This window comes from Leiobunum rupestre, chromosome 1 (assembly GCF_980474605.1).
Source record: "Leiobunum rupestre chromosome 1, qqLeiRupe1.1.hap1, whole genome shotgun sequence".
Taxonomy (NCBI): domain Eukaryota; kingdom Metazoa; phylum Arthropoda; class Arachnida; order Opiliones; family Sclerosomatidae; genus Leiobunum; species Leiobunum rupestre.
Window position 1 is genome coordinate 17,787,684 of NC_143384.1, and position 16,971 is coordinate 17,804,654.

The following is a 16,971-nucleotide window of genomic DNA, read 5'->3' on the forward strand; positions in this document are numbered from 1 at the left end:
ATCTAGCGGGAATTTGCAGCAAATTTGAAAGACATTATAGTCCATAGATGGTTTTTATGAACTTAAACTTATCTATTTGACTTTCCGTTGTTACAGTAACTTGCCGGTCCTGACTCTCGGAAATATTACTTCTTGGCGATTTCCTTGAAGATGTTTTATTTAAGCGCCTATGATGAATTACATACCAATACGTACTTGGAGTTTTAAATGATCATTTTGGAAAAACCAGATGGCGCCGTATTATACTTCGACAGATTTTATAAAGTGTTTTTTTTTAACAAAATTTTTAAATAAACTTGAAGACTTTCGCGTTTACACTTTTTTGATAAGTTTCTGAAACTGTATATTAAAAACAAGTTGGCAAGCTTGTCAAAATATACCTCCCCTCGGAAGAATTGTCCCTAGTGGTATTAATTTCTCGAGATAACCATTAAAGATATTATTCCGCAATTCAGAGTTATTTACTAAAAACGTAATCCTGGTTCTATCCCTCCCGGTATAAAATTTTAATTATAATTAAAATAATTGAGACGAAGCAACCGATTTTAATTTATTCAGAATATTATAAATTAAGTAGTTACAACAGTGAGTTAGACGTACTAAAACAATGCATAATTGAATTTAACCCTTTTTACAGTACAAGTTTATCAGTTGAATATAATGCGAAGCAAATTTTAATGAAAGAAATATCTACAGAGGGTATTTGTATTTTTCTCGCTTACGAAATACTTGCCGCATCTTTAACGCTCATATTATTTCAACACTCGCCTTTGATGAAGATACCGTAGAATAGCTATATTTGACCAGTGGTGTAGTCGGGCCAGGGCGGGGCAGGGCGTCGCCCCGGTGCTTTTATCAAAGGCAGGGCCCCGCCCCGCCTTGGTTTTTCCATTTTGCCAGGGCGGGCACTGTCTCTTTTTTTCAACTTGCCAGGGCGCGCCTTGCTTCTATTTCGTATATCATTTTTGGAATAAAGGGTGTGTGAATTTATGATAAATTTTGCCCGCAGAAATATACCATAACAATTTCAAATCGTTACCTACGTACGGCCAGCTTCGATCACGTTAAAAATTGAAGTTGGACGTACATTTATAGATTTAAGATTTATTGGTAAACCCATACAAAGTACAACCCCTTGAAATCGGGGCGGCGTCACCAAATTAAAGGGAGCACGGTTTAAAAACAATACACAACATTAAACCAAATATATAATATATAGTACTGCAAAATATCAAATATAAGTTACAGAATGCAACAATAAAATTATATATCTAACGAATAAACATTTAAATTCCTAAATATTTTCACGACGCCACTTATCTTTATTAGCCCTCCAGGTAACCAGAATGTGTTTAACTATATACAAGTGATGAAAATTTCCTGACAATCCAAGGGCTTCCTCTAAGGAGATTTCCCGGTTCCGCACGCGCCATTCAAAGATATCTTCATCGCTTTCACCAACCGGACAATGAAAGAGTACATAGGCGATGTCTTGCAGGCCGGTTCAAAACCAAACAACCGATGTTGCCTCTCTCCCGTCAGAAGGCAGCCCGTTCTAGCGTCGAACAGGAGGCCACTACACCAAGGACCATCATAACACGATTCGCTCTGTGGCTTCTGTTTCACTTGGTAGAGCTTCAGACTATTCTTGCTTTTGACATCATTACGCCAACGCCTCTCCGCCGTTTCATGAACAACTCGCACTACTACAGCAGCCCATTCTCTCTCGTTCGTCGCTGTATTCCGGGTCGTGCCATTGCCAAAGACACGATCAAGCTGTGCCATACGCTTAAGTAGCCTGGTCTCAACTCCTTGAAGCCTCCGCGATCTAAAAACTAGGCCAGGAAGCATGGACGCCGGCATAAGTAACAGCCGCCCTAGGTATTTCAGCTTATTCGTAGCTTCCCGTTCCTCCATGCTGCTCCAACCCATTTCACCTTTAATTGCAGCCTTAGCCGCGAAAGGGCCCGCCGAAAGTGCAGCACGGCCAACTTCTCTCTGAGCATATTCAAAGGCTGTGATTGAGACCCGGGAATACGGTAGAAAATCGTTTGCATACGTGATGGTGGGTACCACCACAGCTTTCCACAAAGTCCTGGATACACTGTATTTGTTATATGATCCATCCGCCATATTCTTGACCGCCCACCGTAGACGAGTAGTTTTAGCTACAAGAATGCGCTCATGATTTTCCATATAGTTAGGCTTGGAACAGAACAGGACACCAAGATAGCTTTACTCTTCCACCACTTCCATAGAGGCGTTTTGCAACGTAAAGGGGACGGGGCTAGCTTCCTTTGACGTACCAAACATCAAAACTTTTGATTTGTCTGGGCTAAACCTTAACGCCTTGGAATTAGCATAAGCGGAACATCTATCCAACAGCTCCTGTAAATCCGCCACAGAATGTGCCAAAAGAAGAATGTCATATGCAAACAGTAAGCAAGGGATCGACACTTTGCCAACAGAGGCACCTTTATCCTTCTCCACCTTTTCGATCTTAGCGCCAACTCCCGACTCGGACAAACTCACCGCAAGGCCATTGATATAAGAAATTAACAGTACGGGGGACAGTGGACACCCCTGACGCAAACCTACACCACACCTCAACGCCTCAGTAGTAACACCTTGGGCTGTGTATATATACGAGCTATCAGCGTACAGTTTTTGAATTTGGCGAACGACACTCGGGACAAAGCCGAAGCCACGCAACGTTTTCCACAACTTATAATAATAATAATAATAATAATAATAATCAGCTAGGCTAATACCCAAGGCACCACCTTAACTTATCATGATTGACACTGTCGTACGCCTTGTGAAGGTCAAGAAACGCAGAATAAAGAGAGAGCCCCTGCTTCTGATAGAGTTCAACCAGCTGAGAAAGCACAAAAATATTGTCTACCTCTTCGAAAACCATACTGAGCTTCATCGAGCAAGTCGTTTATTTCCATATACCCGCTAATTAAGTTATTTCCAAAGTATGGCATACACTTTGTGGAAGAGCGACGTTACTGCTATAGGACGATAGGAACTGAGTTCTTCCTCAGCCTTTCCCTTTCCTTTGAAAACCACGTGACTCTTTCCAGCTATCCGGAATATCATCTTGATGCATAATTTCGTTAAACAGAAACCAAATACAATCCTTTGCCGGTACAGCCAACTTCGATTTCGCGCGTAATCGAAATTGGTTCTACCCCGGTAGCGCCCCGGTTCTTTTTATTTTAGGACTACACCACTGTATTTGACATCTGGTAGTGGACGACTCGTAGACTTCCAGTTGACGTTGTGACACATACCGCATGCAAAAGACCAATGCCGTCCAATTTCCAATATCATATAATGACTCGCACACCCAGGAAATCAATGACTGCGTTAGGAATCGTAGATATCCAAATATACACACCAAAAGTATTAACAAGAAGCAAAAACCTTACCATCAACAAAGCACAGAAAGCCACTTAACTAAACGGCAGCTCTTATATCAATAATCGTTAAATAAACGCATTTGCGTTATTACAACTATATTTAAGACGATAATAAAACCCGTAAATAAATAACAAAAAACTAACAAAGTGGACCACCCACAGGGTCTACCCTTTAACCCTCTTATCTCGGCTGACTGCGCTAAAACAAGATTTGACCTTTAAAATTTCATACGTAAAAAATTTAGACTTTAAAAACCATTAATATACTCTTCCACTAAGCTGGGTTTATAATTTTCTAAGGTACGTAATATGTATCGGTGGTTCTGTGGTAGAACGTTCACCTGTCATATAGAAGGGCTCGGGTTCGAATCCTGGGCGGCACATTCTTTTTAATCAACAGAGAAGACGTTACATTCGATGCAATAATTTAAATGGAACACGAAATTTCGTTCTATTTTAAAAACTGAAATTTAATGCTCTGCTAATTTGTAATAAACGCTTCCGCTTTAGCTGAGCTTATAATGTTCTTTGAACCGCAACATGTATCGGTGGTTCTGTGGTAGAACACTCGCCTGTCATGCAGGAGGGCTCGGGTTCGAATCGCGCCCGATGCGATCGCAACATCTCGAAAAAGACTACCAAGTCACAACTGTCGTGACAGTGAACGTTGTCGAACAAAACACCAAAAAACGCAAATATTACCCGTTAACGCTCAGCATCACTGCAGTTTTGCCACAATTTAGTGATTACGCATTACGCTTTGCCCCGAAACACACACACACAGACACGGTGATTGTATAACCCCTCCTAGGTAACATAGTACCCTCGGAGAGGTAATTACGAATTTAAATTCGTAAAACTTAATTGGAAAATGCTTTTAAAGTCAATTTTAACCGATTCGTAAACAACATTTTATATTGCCATAAACCTTCGCCAAAAATAGGCTCAAAGCTTAGAAAAATAGTGCCATCTGCTATAAAGCCTATCAACTAATAGCGATTTAAATTTAACTGCACGATATTCGCTCCGAATATGACTCTGGCCCTATTTACAACTGCTCTGACGTAATAGAAGCTTCAATAAAACATCTTCATGGAAATCGCCAAGAAGTAATACTTCCGAGAGCCCAGGACCTGCAAATCACTTATAATATAGTGCTTGTTAAACCTGTACGGTATTGTTCCCTTTTAACCAGGTAGCTTTTTTTACATATTAAGGCTTAGCAAAAACATGACGTTCTGTTTACAGGTGAAAAGCTTCCATTATTTCAACAAGCACTATTAAACAGTCCTTGCAGGTCCGGGCTCTCGGAAATATTACTTCTTGGCGATTTCCTTGAAGGATGTTTTATTTAAGCGCCCATTGATTTAACTCCGATGTTATTCTCGAGCGCTTTTGAAGACGCAAAAACCTTGCTCCAAGAACGAATCTTGGCAGATCAGTTTCGAGCTATCTCAGAGCGCTCGATAACTTTAAATGGAATACGCGAGAATAGCCCATTAAATAAAATAATTTCAAGAAAATCGCCAAGTAATATATCCGAAACTCACCTGTAAATAGAACGTCGTGTTTTTGTTAAGCCTTAATATGTCAAAAAAAAAGCTACCTGGTTAAAAGGAAACACTTGTTGCATACCGTACAGGTTAAAAGTTTCCATTATTTCAACAAGCACTATGTAAACAGTAACTTTCAGGTCCTGGTTCTCAGAAATATTACTTCTTGGCGATTTTCTTGAAGTTGTTTTATTGAAGCGTCTAAAATGCTGATCGGGGTGATCTTGAGCGGGATTATCTGAGCTTGAGCGCTTGAGAGCAGTCAAAATGAAAAAAACATTATAATACGTGAGTTAACAGCCGTCGACTATTTGATATAAATGTTTTTAGGCTAAAAAAAATCAGATTTTGAATGAGCAGACAGCTTTCACAAATTCAGTTTGTTGGACATAAGGCATTAGTCACGGCATTTGACTACTAAAATAAATGCTCTGACTACTAAAATTTTTCGAAATCTGGGGGCTCACTAGTCAATTTGACTAGTGAAAAATTAACCTTAATATTCATAAATAATGGCGAATATGGCGTATCATAAATTCATCATTCATCAATCCCATTTTATTAAAAAAAATCACAACACGCTTGTAGAGCTTGTAGAAAATCAAGTTCTGATTCAGAAGGTCTATCTCAAATTAATTTGATGATATTATCAATGAAAATATTTTAAACTAGTCAAAGACTCTGAAGTCGTGAAAAAATTGTGATCGGCCAAAGTCATGTAACTCAAGTGATAATGAACTCATATTTTAATTCTGACGGGTAAAGCTAAATGTTGGCTGTCCTTCTTGCTTTTATACCCCCTCTAGTCAGTGACTTCTAAAATAAATTAAGATAGGAGGCTCACTAGTCGGGCTGACTACTAAAAATAATATCCTTATGTCCAAGCCTGGTCGGCAGACGGTCTTACTTTTTACAAAATATTTCATTACGCGCTAAACCTTTTCTTTTTATAGTACACAGTTACACGTATTATAGGGTAGCTATTATAGAAGGTTAATACTTTGATATTATTATAACTTTACACCGTATTAGGTTTCCTTCATCGTAACATAACACCCAAATTTAGGCATTTTTCATTTGACAATAGCAGACGCTAGGTCATAGGTGCTACCTCGAAGACGCGTGGCGCCGCAGCGCCACCTAGACTCGTTTCATTCGCGAATAGCAAAGTATTTTTATTTTTTTTAGTCATAGGCCTTGCCGTAAAATTTCGTTGACGTATTCCCCAATTTAATATATTTTCCATAAACTTTTTTATTTTGAAGTTATTTGCCTTGATTATAAAGCTATTTATGTATCAAATCTTTTGTTTTTCATGATTTCATTAAAATAATGTTTGTCGCCGAACCAATTCAAAGACCCGACTAGCGCCCGGCAGCCGCAAACGTGGCGCCGTCCCTGGGATAGTTTCTGAACTATTAATTCGCAATGCTTTCAGGACAAGTTGGAAATTAGCTTTTATTTAAAAAACTGGTCATGACCACAACGTTTCTTCTACTTTTTGCAATACTGCCAGATGTCAGGAAATACTTGCGGTTTTATGAATGGAACTAAGTCAATTATTGTCGTGAATCACGCTGTGAGTGCGCCACCTCTAAGGCCATTGATCTTCCCGTTAGCTATGGACAATTCCTTTAACTAAAGGGGCGTTCAACTTTTAGAGTCCAATTAGTTTGACCGCTTAACTTATTCAACTAGTTAAAACATCTTCCAGGAAATCTCCAAGAACAAATATTTCCGTAAAGCAGGACCTGCAAGCTACTAGCAATAGACGCTTCAATAAATCATAATCCCAGGAAATCGCCAAGAAGTAATATTTCCGAGAGCCAGGACCTGCAAGTCACTGTTTATATAGTGCTTGTTGAAATAATGGAAATTGTTCACCTTTACGGCCGCCACAAACGTTCCCTTTTAACCAGGTAGCTTTTTGACATATTAAGGCTTGGCCAAAACAAGACGTTCTGTTTACAGGTGAAAAGTTTCCATTATTTCCACATGCACATTATAAACAAATCTTGCGGGTCCTGTCTCTCGAAAATATTACTTCTTGGCGATTTCCTAGAAGAATGATTTATTTAAGCGCCTATTGAAATTCAACCAATGAAATTAAGCTATTCCGTAACGTGACTGACGCGAGAACTTTGAAACATTTGAGCCGTAGTCAGTAGCGTAGCCAGGATTTTGTTTCCGGGGGGGGGGGGGGACACACCATTGAAAAAAAAGTAAAAAAATAGAAATATTTGTACGTACGACCATACGTTTCGGGGGGGGGCATGTGCCCCTGTGCCCCCCCCCCTGGCTACGCCACTGTCCGTAGTCTGCTTACTCTCTATTATTACTATTATCGAAATTGCAGTCAAATAATTTTGCCACGCTAAACCTAATGTATAATTTTCATACAGGAAACAGTAATAATAATAATAATCAGCCCCAAGTCATCTAACGACTTTTAATGTAAACAGGACAACAGGTGGCCGGGTTACAATGCGTCGGAAGGTTGTGGCATGGACTAATTAACAACAGGGACGGCACAGATTTATAACATTTCCCTGTAAAGACCCCAAAAAAAGTGTTAACGCGTTCAGCAGCGTTGCCAGGCAATTAGTTTTTATCCTGGTGATTCAAACGTCATAAACAGGAAACAGATTTTTAACGGTTTTAGCGGTTGTGATTTGAATTTTCAGATTGTTGTTTACAAAGGAAACCCCAAACGTCTCTCATAACCATCCATGTTATCACGTTAAATAACTATATAGTTATTATTTTAGTATAACTGGTGTAGTTAAATGATATTTGTTCCACCTCCGATTCTATCATAGATTCTAAATTATCTCGGAAATTATTCATCATCAAAAAAAGGTAAACAACTATTAAGCCTTGGTACAATCATTTATATTTATGAATAATATTATATTATGATAATAATAAGTACCGTAACAAATTTGGGAATTGCTTTCAGACGGTAAGCAGAATATTTTACTATATGTACGATCGGAAAATCTCGACATTCTAAATTTTTACGACGATTAATTTAAAAGACTTAATATATTAGCACCGCGTGGTAATCTCGTGGTTCAACTTTTAAATTCCAAGGCCCAAGCATTCCAAGGAAGCTTCTTTCCCTATTTCCCCCCCCCCCCCGGTTATTTTGAATCACCAGCCTATACTAGCATTTCCTGTTATGCCCGCGAGTACCGCTAGAGTGCGTCGATGCTTGTTCTTTTTACTTTTTTCCCGGGCCGGACCGTCCCTGTTGTTAATTAGTCCATGGTTGTGGCAAGCCCTTCATGCCACGCGAGCTAACAGCTCCCTACACTAACTATTACCGTTAACCTCTACAAGTTTTTATGGAAAGGGGAAAGCGAAGCAGACGATTATAAAATATATGACTAGTACCATATGTAACATAATTACTCATAAGTATGCCACTGTACCTTTATTCCATTCAAAAATCTTCACTAACGGTTTGTTTCACCACGAACCAGTAAAAAGGTGGACTACGTTAGATTTTAACCTTTTTATTCATCCTAGTAATTTTGGGAGTCACACTATTGGCTACTAACATATTTATTTCAGCCAATGGAAAACCTCTAAATTGAGAAGGAATTTTTTGCGTCGGAATTTTAGTCCGCCCAATGTAGCTTTATTGAAATTTATAAACTCGCTCGGTTTGTGTGGATGAAGTTAAATAATGAGTAGTTTAGAAAAATAAAAGGTTGGGAAAAATTACCAATACGGTTCAGTGATCGCTTTCCGAAAATGGAACAAGTCGTCGAAGTGGGATATTCCACCAGCGTTTTTAAAACCCATACCGAGCCTAGAAAAGTTAGGCCTAGGCTCAGAAGAATCTGCAAAGACTCCAACCTTGTAGATGCCCCAGAAAAGCTGAACCTGAATTTCAACTATTTATTCCAATAAACCTGCTTCTTTTATTTGACAATGCAAATTTATTTTAGAACGTGAGTCTCCGAAAACTTCATTAATTTGCAAATTCATTGCATTAACAGTACCGGACCAGGCTTGGAAATAAGCGGTGGTCACTGGGTCAAAGACCAGTTTATTAATTGCTCGGACCAGTTTTTTTATTCAAAAGCTAGGGGTTCACTGGTCCAGTGTCCAGTTTATTAATTCAAAATTATCTACCGTATTATTAACCAACTGGTCTACGTGACCACTTAAATAATTCAAGAGTTTGGAGTCACTGTCCAAATAGACCAGTTTAGAAATAAACCTTATTTCCAAGCCTGCACCGGACACTATATTGTATATCATTTTAACTCCTAAGCCTTGGTTGTTCAAACAGGTTTGTTTACTAAAATAATGGCCGTCGATTTATCAGACGTAGAGCTAAATGTGCGATGGCATAATCGGCATTTGAGATTCGATGACGTCAAATATTACATCAAATATGACTTCAAATATTACGTAGAGTACGGATGACGCAATATCTATGAAACAAACCGTTAGTGAAGAAATAGAGCTAGTGGCATACTTATGAGTAATTATGTTACACATGCTAATACCATTGGAGGAACCCAAATCGTTAGCCCACTTGCAAGCAGTCGGCGTGCTATTGCGACCCACACAAATTTTGCCGCCGGATGTCGCTACTATCGGAAACTATTCAAACTGCGTACAGGTCCAATTGATTTGGGTAGATTTGAAACTTTGACTCTAATAACGCTTAATTTAACTTTTTATCATGGGTGCGTCAAAAACGTCTGTCGCATAAATCGGATTTGTCTCCTTTTTTTCGACTCAGAGACGTAGAGATGAAACAATAAGGCGTTTAGCGACCCCTACGGTCGAAACGTCAAAAGAAGCTGCTACGCCAAAGTTCTCTTTATGGTTGACTTGTCCTTAAACCCTCTGGTCAAGCCAGGACTTCTTAATAACCTTATATTTCCGCACCGTCGACTCTCCATTATTGGATTGAAACCGGCGCAGACGGAACGGCTATTTGGTAATATCGAATTTGGGCGGGAAACGTAGCTTTCTTAAAACGCTGGCGCCATCTTATGGGCAGTTGGTGTTAGTTTTATGGTGCGAAGACCTAGTTGTCATGTGCACCAAAATAAAGTTTATTATTTTTGAAAAAAAAAAGATTTCTTCCACGCGTATTTCCTTCCGTACAATTACAATGAAAAACACTATTAATTTTTCAAACATTTTATTGGCTATTATTAATCAATCCGTTAAAAAAAATTCCAAAAAAAGTCGCTCAATTTTAACCGAAACAAATATATATTGTTATAACAATTAACTGCTTTTTAAAAGCTGTATAAATCGTATAAAAATGGTCAACATTATATTAGAGTCATCGATTAACGAGGTCCAAAATTAAGCCTTGGTTATAAATCATACTGCATGACTACGTCTGAGATTGTATTAATAATATCAGCTTTATTGTTAATCCCAGATCATTTTTTCTTTAAATATTAAAGTAAAACGTTATGTTAAATAGCGAAGTCTTTAAATAGACTTATATTATAAATTTGATCGTCTGCGCGTTACATTAGTAACTTGTTATAGAAATGAAGTTTGAAATGGTCTTTCGAAATACGATACGCGTCAGTCGATATAGTTTTAGAACGTATAGTTATTTAGGCCAAGGCCTAACGAAAATTATTAAATCTTGGTTTTAGTAATTGGTTGATAAAATAATTTATGACTTTAGTGTAAATGTTTATCGTATCCGAACATTTCCAAATCATCTCTGTAAATTAAGGCCAACCTTTCCATCAGGTTATTATCAATTTGATTGTAATAATCTTTGATCAAGTCTGTGGTGGGTTTTAAATTATAAGTTTGTTCGCGTCTGGGAAAAGAAACTTTATTAGCCAGCCCCGCCCGCAGCAGAGTATACTCGGCGTCACTGACTAAAGTTTCGTATTTTCCGACGATATCGAAATGAACCTTGCACGGGAAGCATAAATACTTGATAGGTCTCCAGTGTTCGTTAAAATTGGCGCCATTTTTGGTTGCGTTCAAGTCGGTGACGTAATGAATGAATTCGGGAAACGTTACGTCGTGCCCTCTATTGAGAGAATCGAGCGACGCGTTCGCCCGATATTGCTTAATGATTTTACGACCGAATCTAATACGGAAATAATTGGAATAAGTGTGTTCGAATTTATTTCGGTAGGCCGACAGTAGTCTTTCGTAAGGATGACGGACGAAGATAAATTTTAGATAGTCGTTTAGTTTATCCGATACATCCCGTTCATTATTTAATTGATTTAAAGTTTGAAACAATTCCGGCAAATGAGATTCGTTTCCTTTTATATTTAGGGGATTTCCTCCTACTTGATTACGTAACGATAAGATCACTCGCTTCCAATTGGTACAGGCAACCTATCAAATCGATAAGTTTAATTAAATTAGTAGGGGATGGAATTTGGAGCTTTAAAAGAGTTTTCGTAATTTACTTTTGGCACGAAACAATAAATTAATTTATTTTTATCATCGACAATAAAATGATCCAGTTCGTTTTTATCTAGCTCGTCCTCGTTATCGTCTCCGCAAGATTCTTCAATTCGTTTTAAGCGTTTAATTTGTTCGTTTTCCAAACTATTCACAAACCTCTTGAGTTTTGAGAATATTGCCATTAGAAAATGCGTCCCATAAGAAGCATATAATATATTTAAGAGATATGTATTTATATACTTATGGTATCATATTATTATTAATAGAAAACGGTATGAAACCTACCAAATTAGTATCTTTAGCAACGTCAAGACGGCCATCTAAACGAGTGGAAAATTATATAATATTAGCCACCATTTTGCCAGTCCTAATAAAAAATAACTGACGCGCTGTAGGCTTATCCATCATAACCCTAATTATAAATGCGGCTGCTTTTTATAGTAACTCACCTCGCCCTAATATCAGAAAAACGGCGAATGTTAGCATACCAAAACCAGTGGCTATCGTAAAGAAACATCTTGATTTCAACAACTTCATATCCCGATTAACATCATCCTTTTACATTTCGAAGCGAAACGGATTTAGAATGTCTTTTTTAAACGATTGATTGAAGAAAGTTAAAGAAAAAAGTTATGAAAGTGTATTTTTTCTGCGTCTTCTACCAGGGCGCCACATTTTCTGTGTCTACCCCCTTCCCCTTTTTCGTCTATGAAGAACTTTCCTTAGACGGTGATGGAAAAATCTTCAGACCTTGGGCGTATTTTGCCGGGACGCTAGCCAAGAAAATTAACCATCATATCCCTCCCGGCTCATTTTTTATCACCTCCGATTGGTTCATCCTGATCAAAGATTGAGGTGAAGGATGAATCAACCATTTAGTTTGTAAGGGAAGAATTAACCGTGATGGGTTCTCCTCAATGACAGGGTAGACGCCGTATTAGTAGTTAAATGCCTTGGTATAAGACGTACGAGTTGTCAGTACCGATAATTCGTACGCAGCCTTGAACGGTGCTCTAAAACTTATTGAAATAATTCTATTGGAATGAATTGCAGTAGTTTTCCACTAAACGCCTTGAGACATTTGTGTCTTTACGGTCTCAGCAAATTTTATTTGCGTTTAATCATTTAGAAATGAAACCGTTGAACGATTTGATTGTATTCTTACCAAGTTAGAAAAGACTTTTCGATTGTGATATTCCAAATGACGTTCGTAAAACCTGATTAAAAAGATAAAAAAAGACAAAGTTCGAAAAGTTGAAGTTTCTGCCCAAGGCTACTGATAATGAACTTGTTCCTTACTGGTTGATATAGGGGTAAATACCCTATCAGCAGACGATTTTTAAATGGTCTCCCCAGAGATAAACGCTTCCCCCGATTTTAGCGATTAACATTTTTTGTAAAAAGCCCATTTTTCTTATTTCCTAAATTAGTTGCAGCATCTGAAGAGCTACCAGTTAGTCAGGTAATATTTGGCTGCCTTTAAGTTATGTTTAAAACCTCGTGACTTTATGCGGAAAAACGTGAGAACTTCAATATTTTATAAGACTCGGCTTCTTTTGCAGAAATCAAAAGTCACTGAGTAGTAGTGACGTTTGCTAAGCTGCTAATGAAAAACATATTGCGTTTCTACCCATACTCACCCTATTAAATTCCTGCATAAAATTATTTAAATTTTCACTTTTAGAGTCTCTGTTTGACTTGCCTCACAGAATGTCTTTTACTTTCAGGAATTAAACGAAAACTATGGCAAACACCAATTCTCTCGATCCTATCTTTGAAGATGGACTCTCGGCGCAGCAGTTATTTCAAAAAGGAGAAGGTGTCACCTATAAGTATGTAGATGTTTTATTTTAAATTTCAATCAAATTGCAATATTATTCATATTGTCTTTTTTTCCAGTGATTTCTTACTATTACCTGGTTACATTGATTTCACCGCTGATCAAGTTGACCTAAAGTCTAATTTAACAAAGAAAATAGTTCTTAATGCACCATTAGTTTCAACACCCATGGACACGGTAACCGAATCGGACATGGCAGTTGCTATGGCTGTAAGTATAATCTTAATATTGTTATCAGTTTGATGAATCCGAATCTTTCATATTGAGACCGAATTAAGTAAACAATCCACTTACCAAAAAGCCATAAAGATATCTTATCTTCCTTAGTTATGCAATTTTAGCGCATGAATTCCGATCGAACCATCTTGCTATCATCTTATGATGTCTTAATTTATTTCTTATCAGTAGTTTTTCTTTTTTTATTATTGTTACATTTCACAATGCTTATTACAGTCATGGTTACCCCATAATTAGGTGGCATTTTCAAGAACCCGTTTAAACTACTTTAAGAAAATTTCCTTGTTAGAAAATAGTTCAGGGAAAGATTTTAGTCAGTCTTCTTTACTATGAATTATTCTCTAACCCATGCACTGTTTAACGCTATAGCTTTGCGGTGGTATTGGTATTATTCATCACAACTGCACCATAGAACATCAGACGTCCGAAGTCCATTTAGTTAAAAAGTACAAGCACGGTTTCATTAGGGATCCTGTGGTACTCAGCCCAACTCACACAGTCGGAGATGTTATGGAAGTCAAGAAGAAATATGGCTTTTCTGGTATTCCTGTTACTGATAATGGGAAGTTAGGAGGCAAATTGGTTGGGTTAGTCACATCTCGAGACATTGACTTCATGGAAGATGACATGCTTAGTGCGCCCTTGTCGGAGATTATGACTAAGAAGAAGGACCTAGTTGTGGCTCCTTCCGGTATTTCTCTAGACGAAGCTAATGAAATTCTACAGCATAGTAAAAAAGGTGCCATAAATTCTACTTTTTCAATGTCCCAAATGTTACCTTGAATTAGTTTTAACATAAATGATTTTCACCGATAGGAAAACTTCCATTGGTCAGCGAAAAGGGAGAACTAGTCTCGTTAATAGCCCGTACTGATTTGAAGAAGAGCAGGTCTTTTCCGTTTGCGTCTAAAGATGAAAATAATCAGTTACTAGTCGGGGCAGCTATCGGTACAAAAGAGGAAGATAAAATAAGACTGAAAAACTTGGTTCAGGCTGGGGTTGACGTTGTCGTCCTCGATTCCTCGCAGGGAAACTCAAAATTCCAAATTGAATTAGTTCATTACATTCGCAAAGCTTACCCTACTCTTCAAATTATCGGAGGAAATGGTATGAGTTAGACCTATAAGAGGGACGTTTTGGGAGATGGTTTTAATTTGGTACGTTTTTCAGTTGTAACTGTTGCCCAAGCCAAAAATCTCATTGATGCAGGCGTTGATGGTCTAAGAGTGGGCATGGGAAGCGGTTCAATTTGCATAACGCAAGAAGTCATGGCTTGCGGTAGATCTCAAGCAACCGCCGTGTACAAAGTTTCGGAATACGCCAAGAAATTTGGAGTTCCCGTTATTGCTGATGGAGGAATCAGTTCTGTTGGCCATATTATAAAGGCTATCGCTGCTGGGGCTTCCACAGTTATGATGGGTTCCATGTTGGCTGGTACAACGGAGGCCCCTGGTGAATATTTCTTCTCTAACGGTGTTCGTCTAAAGAAATACCGTGGTATGGGTTCCTTGGATGCCATGGAAGGAACTGAAGGAAGCGGCAGCCGAAACCGATACTTCACTAGGTACTTTGGTTAAATTTACTTATTTTTATTTCGTATTTTAAAACTGAACGATTTTTACAGTGAGCAAGAAAAGGTTAAGGTGGCTCAAGGTGTCTCTGGTTCCATTGTCGATAAAGGCTCGATTCATCGTTTTGTGCCGTACTTAATGTCCGGAATAAAGCATGGATGCCAAGACATTGGATCAAAGAGCCTAAATGAGATGAGGTACATTGGCTGCGTTCAGTAACTCTCAACAAAATATCTGAAAAACTATTTTCGCTGAGAATTTTGCTAACGTGACGTAGGATTTTGTTGAACGCTTTAACGCTTGTTGTAAATTTTGTAAAATATCGTCTGTTGCGGCGTCGTCACGTGACTGTTGAGCAATGGAAAAAACTGCTCTTACAGCCGATGACTTCGTTGCTCAATGGATGGGCAATGTGACGTTAAAACTGGAAGTCCAAAAAACCGCTGATCGTTGAGCTCAACGCTGAGCTTTTTAGAGTTATTATGATGCTCATCACCAAAATAATAATTAAAAGACTTATTTTTAATTTTGTCAAATCATTTTTGTGCAGGGATATGACTACCAATGGAAGATTAAGATTTGAGAAGAGGACGGTCTCTGCGCAGGTCGAAGGAGGAGTTCATGGACTTTACTCGTGAGTATATATTTATAATTTAAGCATGCTTTGCACTGGTAGACTAGAACTTCCCTTAGATTAAAAGGTGTCGTCGTGTCTTTCATTGTGAAATTCCTAGACTGCTTTTGCTAAGCTTTTCTTTCGTGTCTCGAGCAATATTTTACTCAAAGATACCGAAATTTTATTTCAGGTACGAAAAGAAATTGTTTTAAACTCCGTTAATAGTTGTCCGTATTCATCCGATAACTTTTAAACTTTTTTTGTTGATTGGGTTTCAGTTTCACACGCTTACATCATAAACATTCCACTGTTTATATTATTTTTTTGCGCTTACTGTAAATTACAAACTACTTGGTTTTTCTCTCAACATTTGACAAATATAAAAACATTGTCAAATGGCCAAATAAAAACATTACTGATTGGCAGGAATTGTGGCAGGCGCGGAGTACTTGAAATTTTTGAAATTAATATTTTTATCCTGTTAAAAACACAAATTTTTCTTTTTTTTATGTTACTAAAGAAAGTATTTTTTTTTTCACTGGATGCTATATTTTTTACAATATGCATTAAATCTGTGCCAAAAATTTTGTTACCACCAAAATAATGGTTCACAATTTGTTTGGATCCATCAATTCACTTTTATCACAGTCAAACATTTTTGAAAACAAACTCTTTTAGCTCTTCCAATTTTGACGTGATTAGATAAATAAACGCAATATTTAGCTTCACTAAAACGAGGGATACCTTGGGTATTAGCCTAGCTGATTATTATTATTATTAAAAAAAACATACTTTATATGAAATTGTACCTGTTTATTGGGCTAAAATTTTGCATGGTTTTTAAAATTTGTAAAGAGCTTAACATAGTAAAAAAATGTTAAATTGTTTATTTATGTACTAGCATTTAGAATTTCCATGTTTAGAATGTCGTAAATAATAATACCTTACAAATTAAATCCTTTACACAAAACCTTTATTGTACCAAGAACTTATTTACTTTTGACAAAGGTAAGTAAGTTCTTGATTATACGAAGTATCCAAAAGCATGACTATTTTATCAATTATTACTATTTATTAGTTAACTAAAATGGGGGGTGGGGATTAGGGAAATTTACTTAATTTTGTACTTTAAACATGGTAGTTCATTTACTTCCAGTTATGGAACTTCCAAGGTTATAAATTAATTACCTAAACAGACACGTTCCGATGTTGTTGAAGTTTTTTGCACATGTTAGTTACTAGAATAGAAAATTAGTGTTTGTACGTTAACTAGTTTTGAATTGGTTTCCGCCAGTTACGC

The 16,971-nt window shown here is 37.5% G+C and overlaps 2 protein-coding genes across 2 annotated transcripts; one reads left to right on the plus strand and one right to left on the minus strand.

The window, feature by feature from the left end:
• Positions 1-10,167: 10,167 nt before the first annotated feature.
• Positions 10,168-12,564, minus strand: LOC149961227 (carbohydrate sulfotransferase 11). Its single transcript, XM_090176114.1, has 4 exons — positions 11,857-12,564; positions 11,693-11,727; positions 11,410-11,565; positions 10,168-11,335 (listed from the first exon to the last, which is right to left on the minus strand). Exons 1-4 carry the CDS (start codon positions 11,942-11,944, stop codon positions 10,655-10,657), a joined length of 960 nt encoding a protein of 319 aa, XP_090032240.1. The 5' UTR covers positions 11,945-12,564; the 3' UTR covers positions 10,168-10,654.
• Positions 12,565-12,679: 115 nt separating this feature from the next.
• Positions 12,680-16,426, plus strand: ras (Inosine-5'-monophosphate dehydrogenase ras). The gene is made up of 9 exons (XM_090176109.1): positions 12,680-12,869; positions 13,135-13,239; positions 13,307-13,457; positions 13,854-14,223; positions 14,301-14,591; positions 14,655-15,048; positions 15,109-15,252; positions 15,606-15,689; positions 15,862-16,426. The coding sequence occupies exons 2-9, from the start codon at positions 13,151-13,153 to the stop codon at positions 15,881-15,883; spliced, it is 1,545 nt and encodes a 514-aa protein (XP_090032235.1). The 5' UTR covers positions 12,680-12,869; positions 13,135-13,150; the 3' UTR covers positions 15,884-16,426.
• The last annotated feature ends 545 nt before the right edge of the window (positions 16,427-16,971 follow it).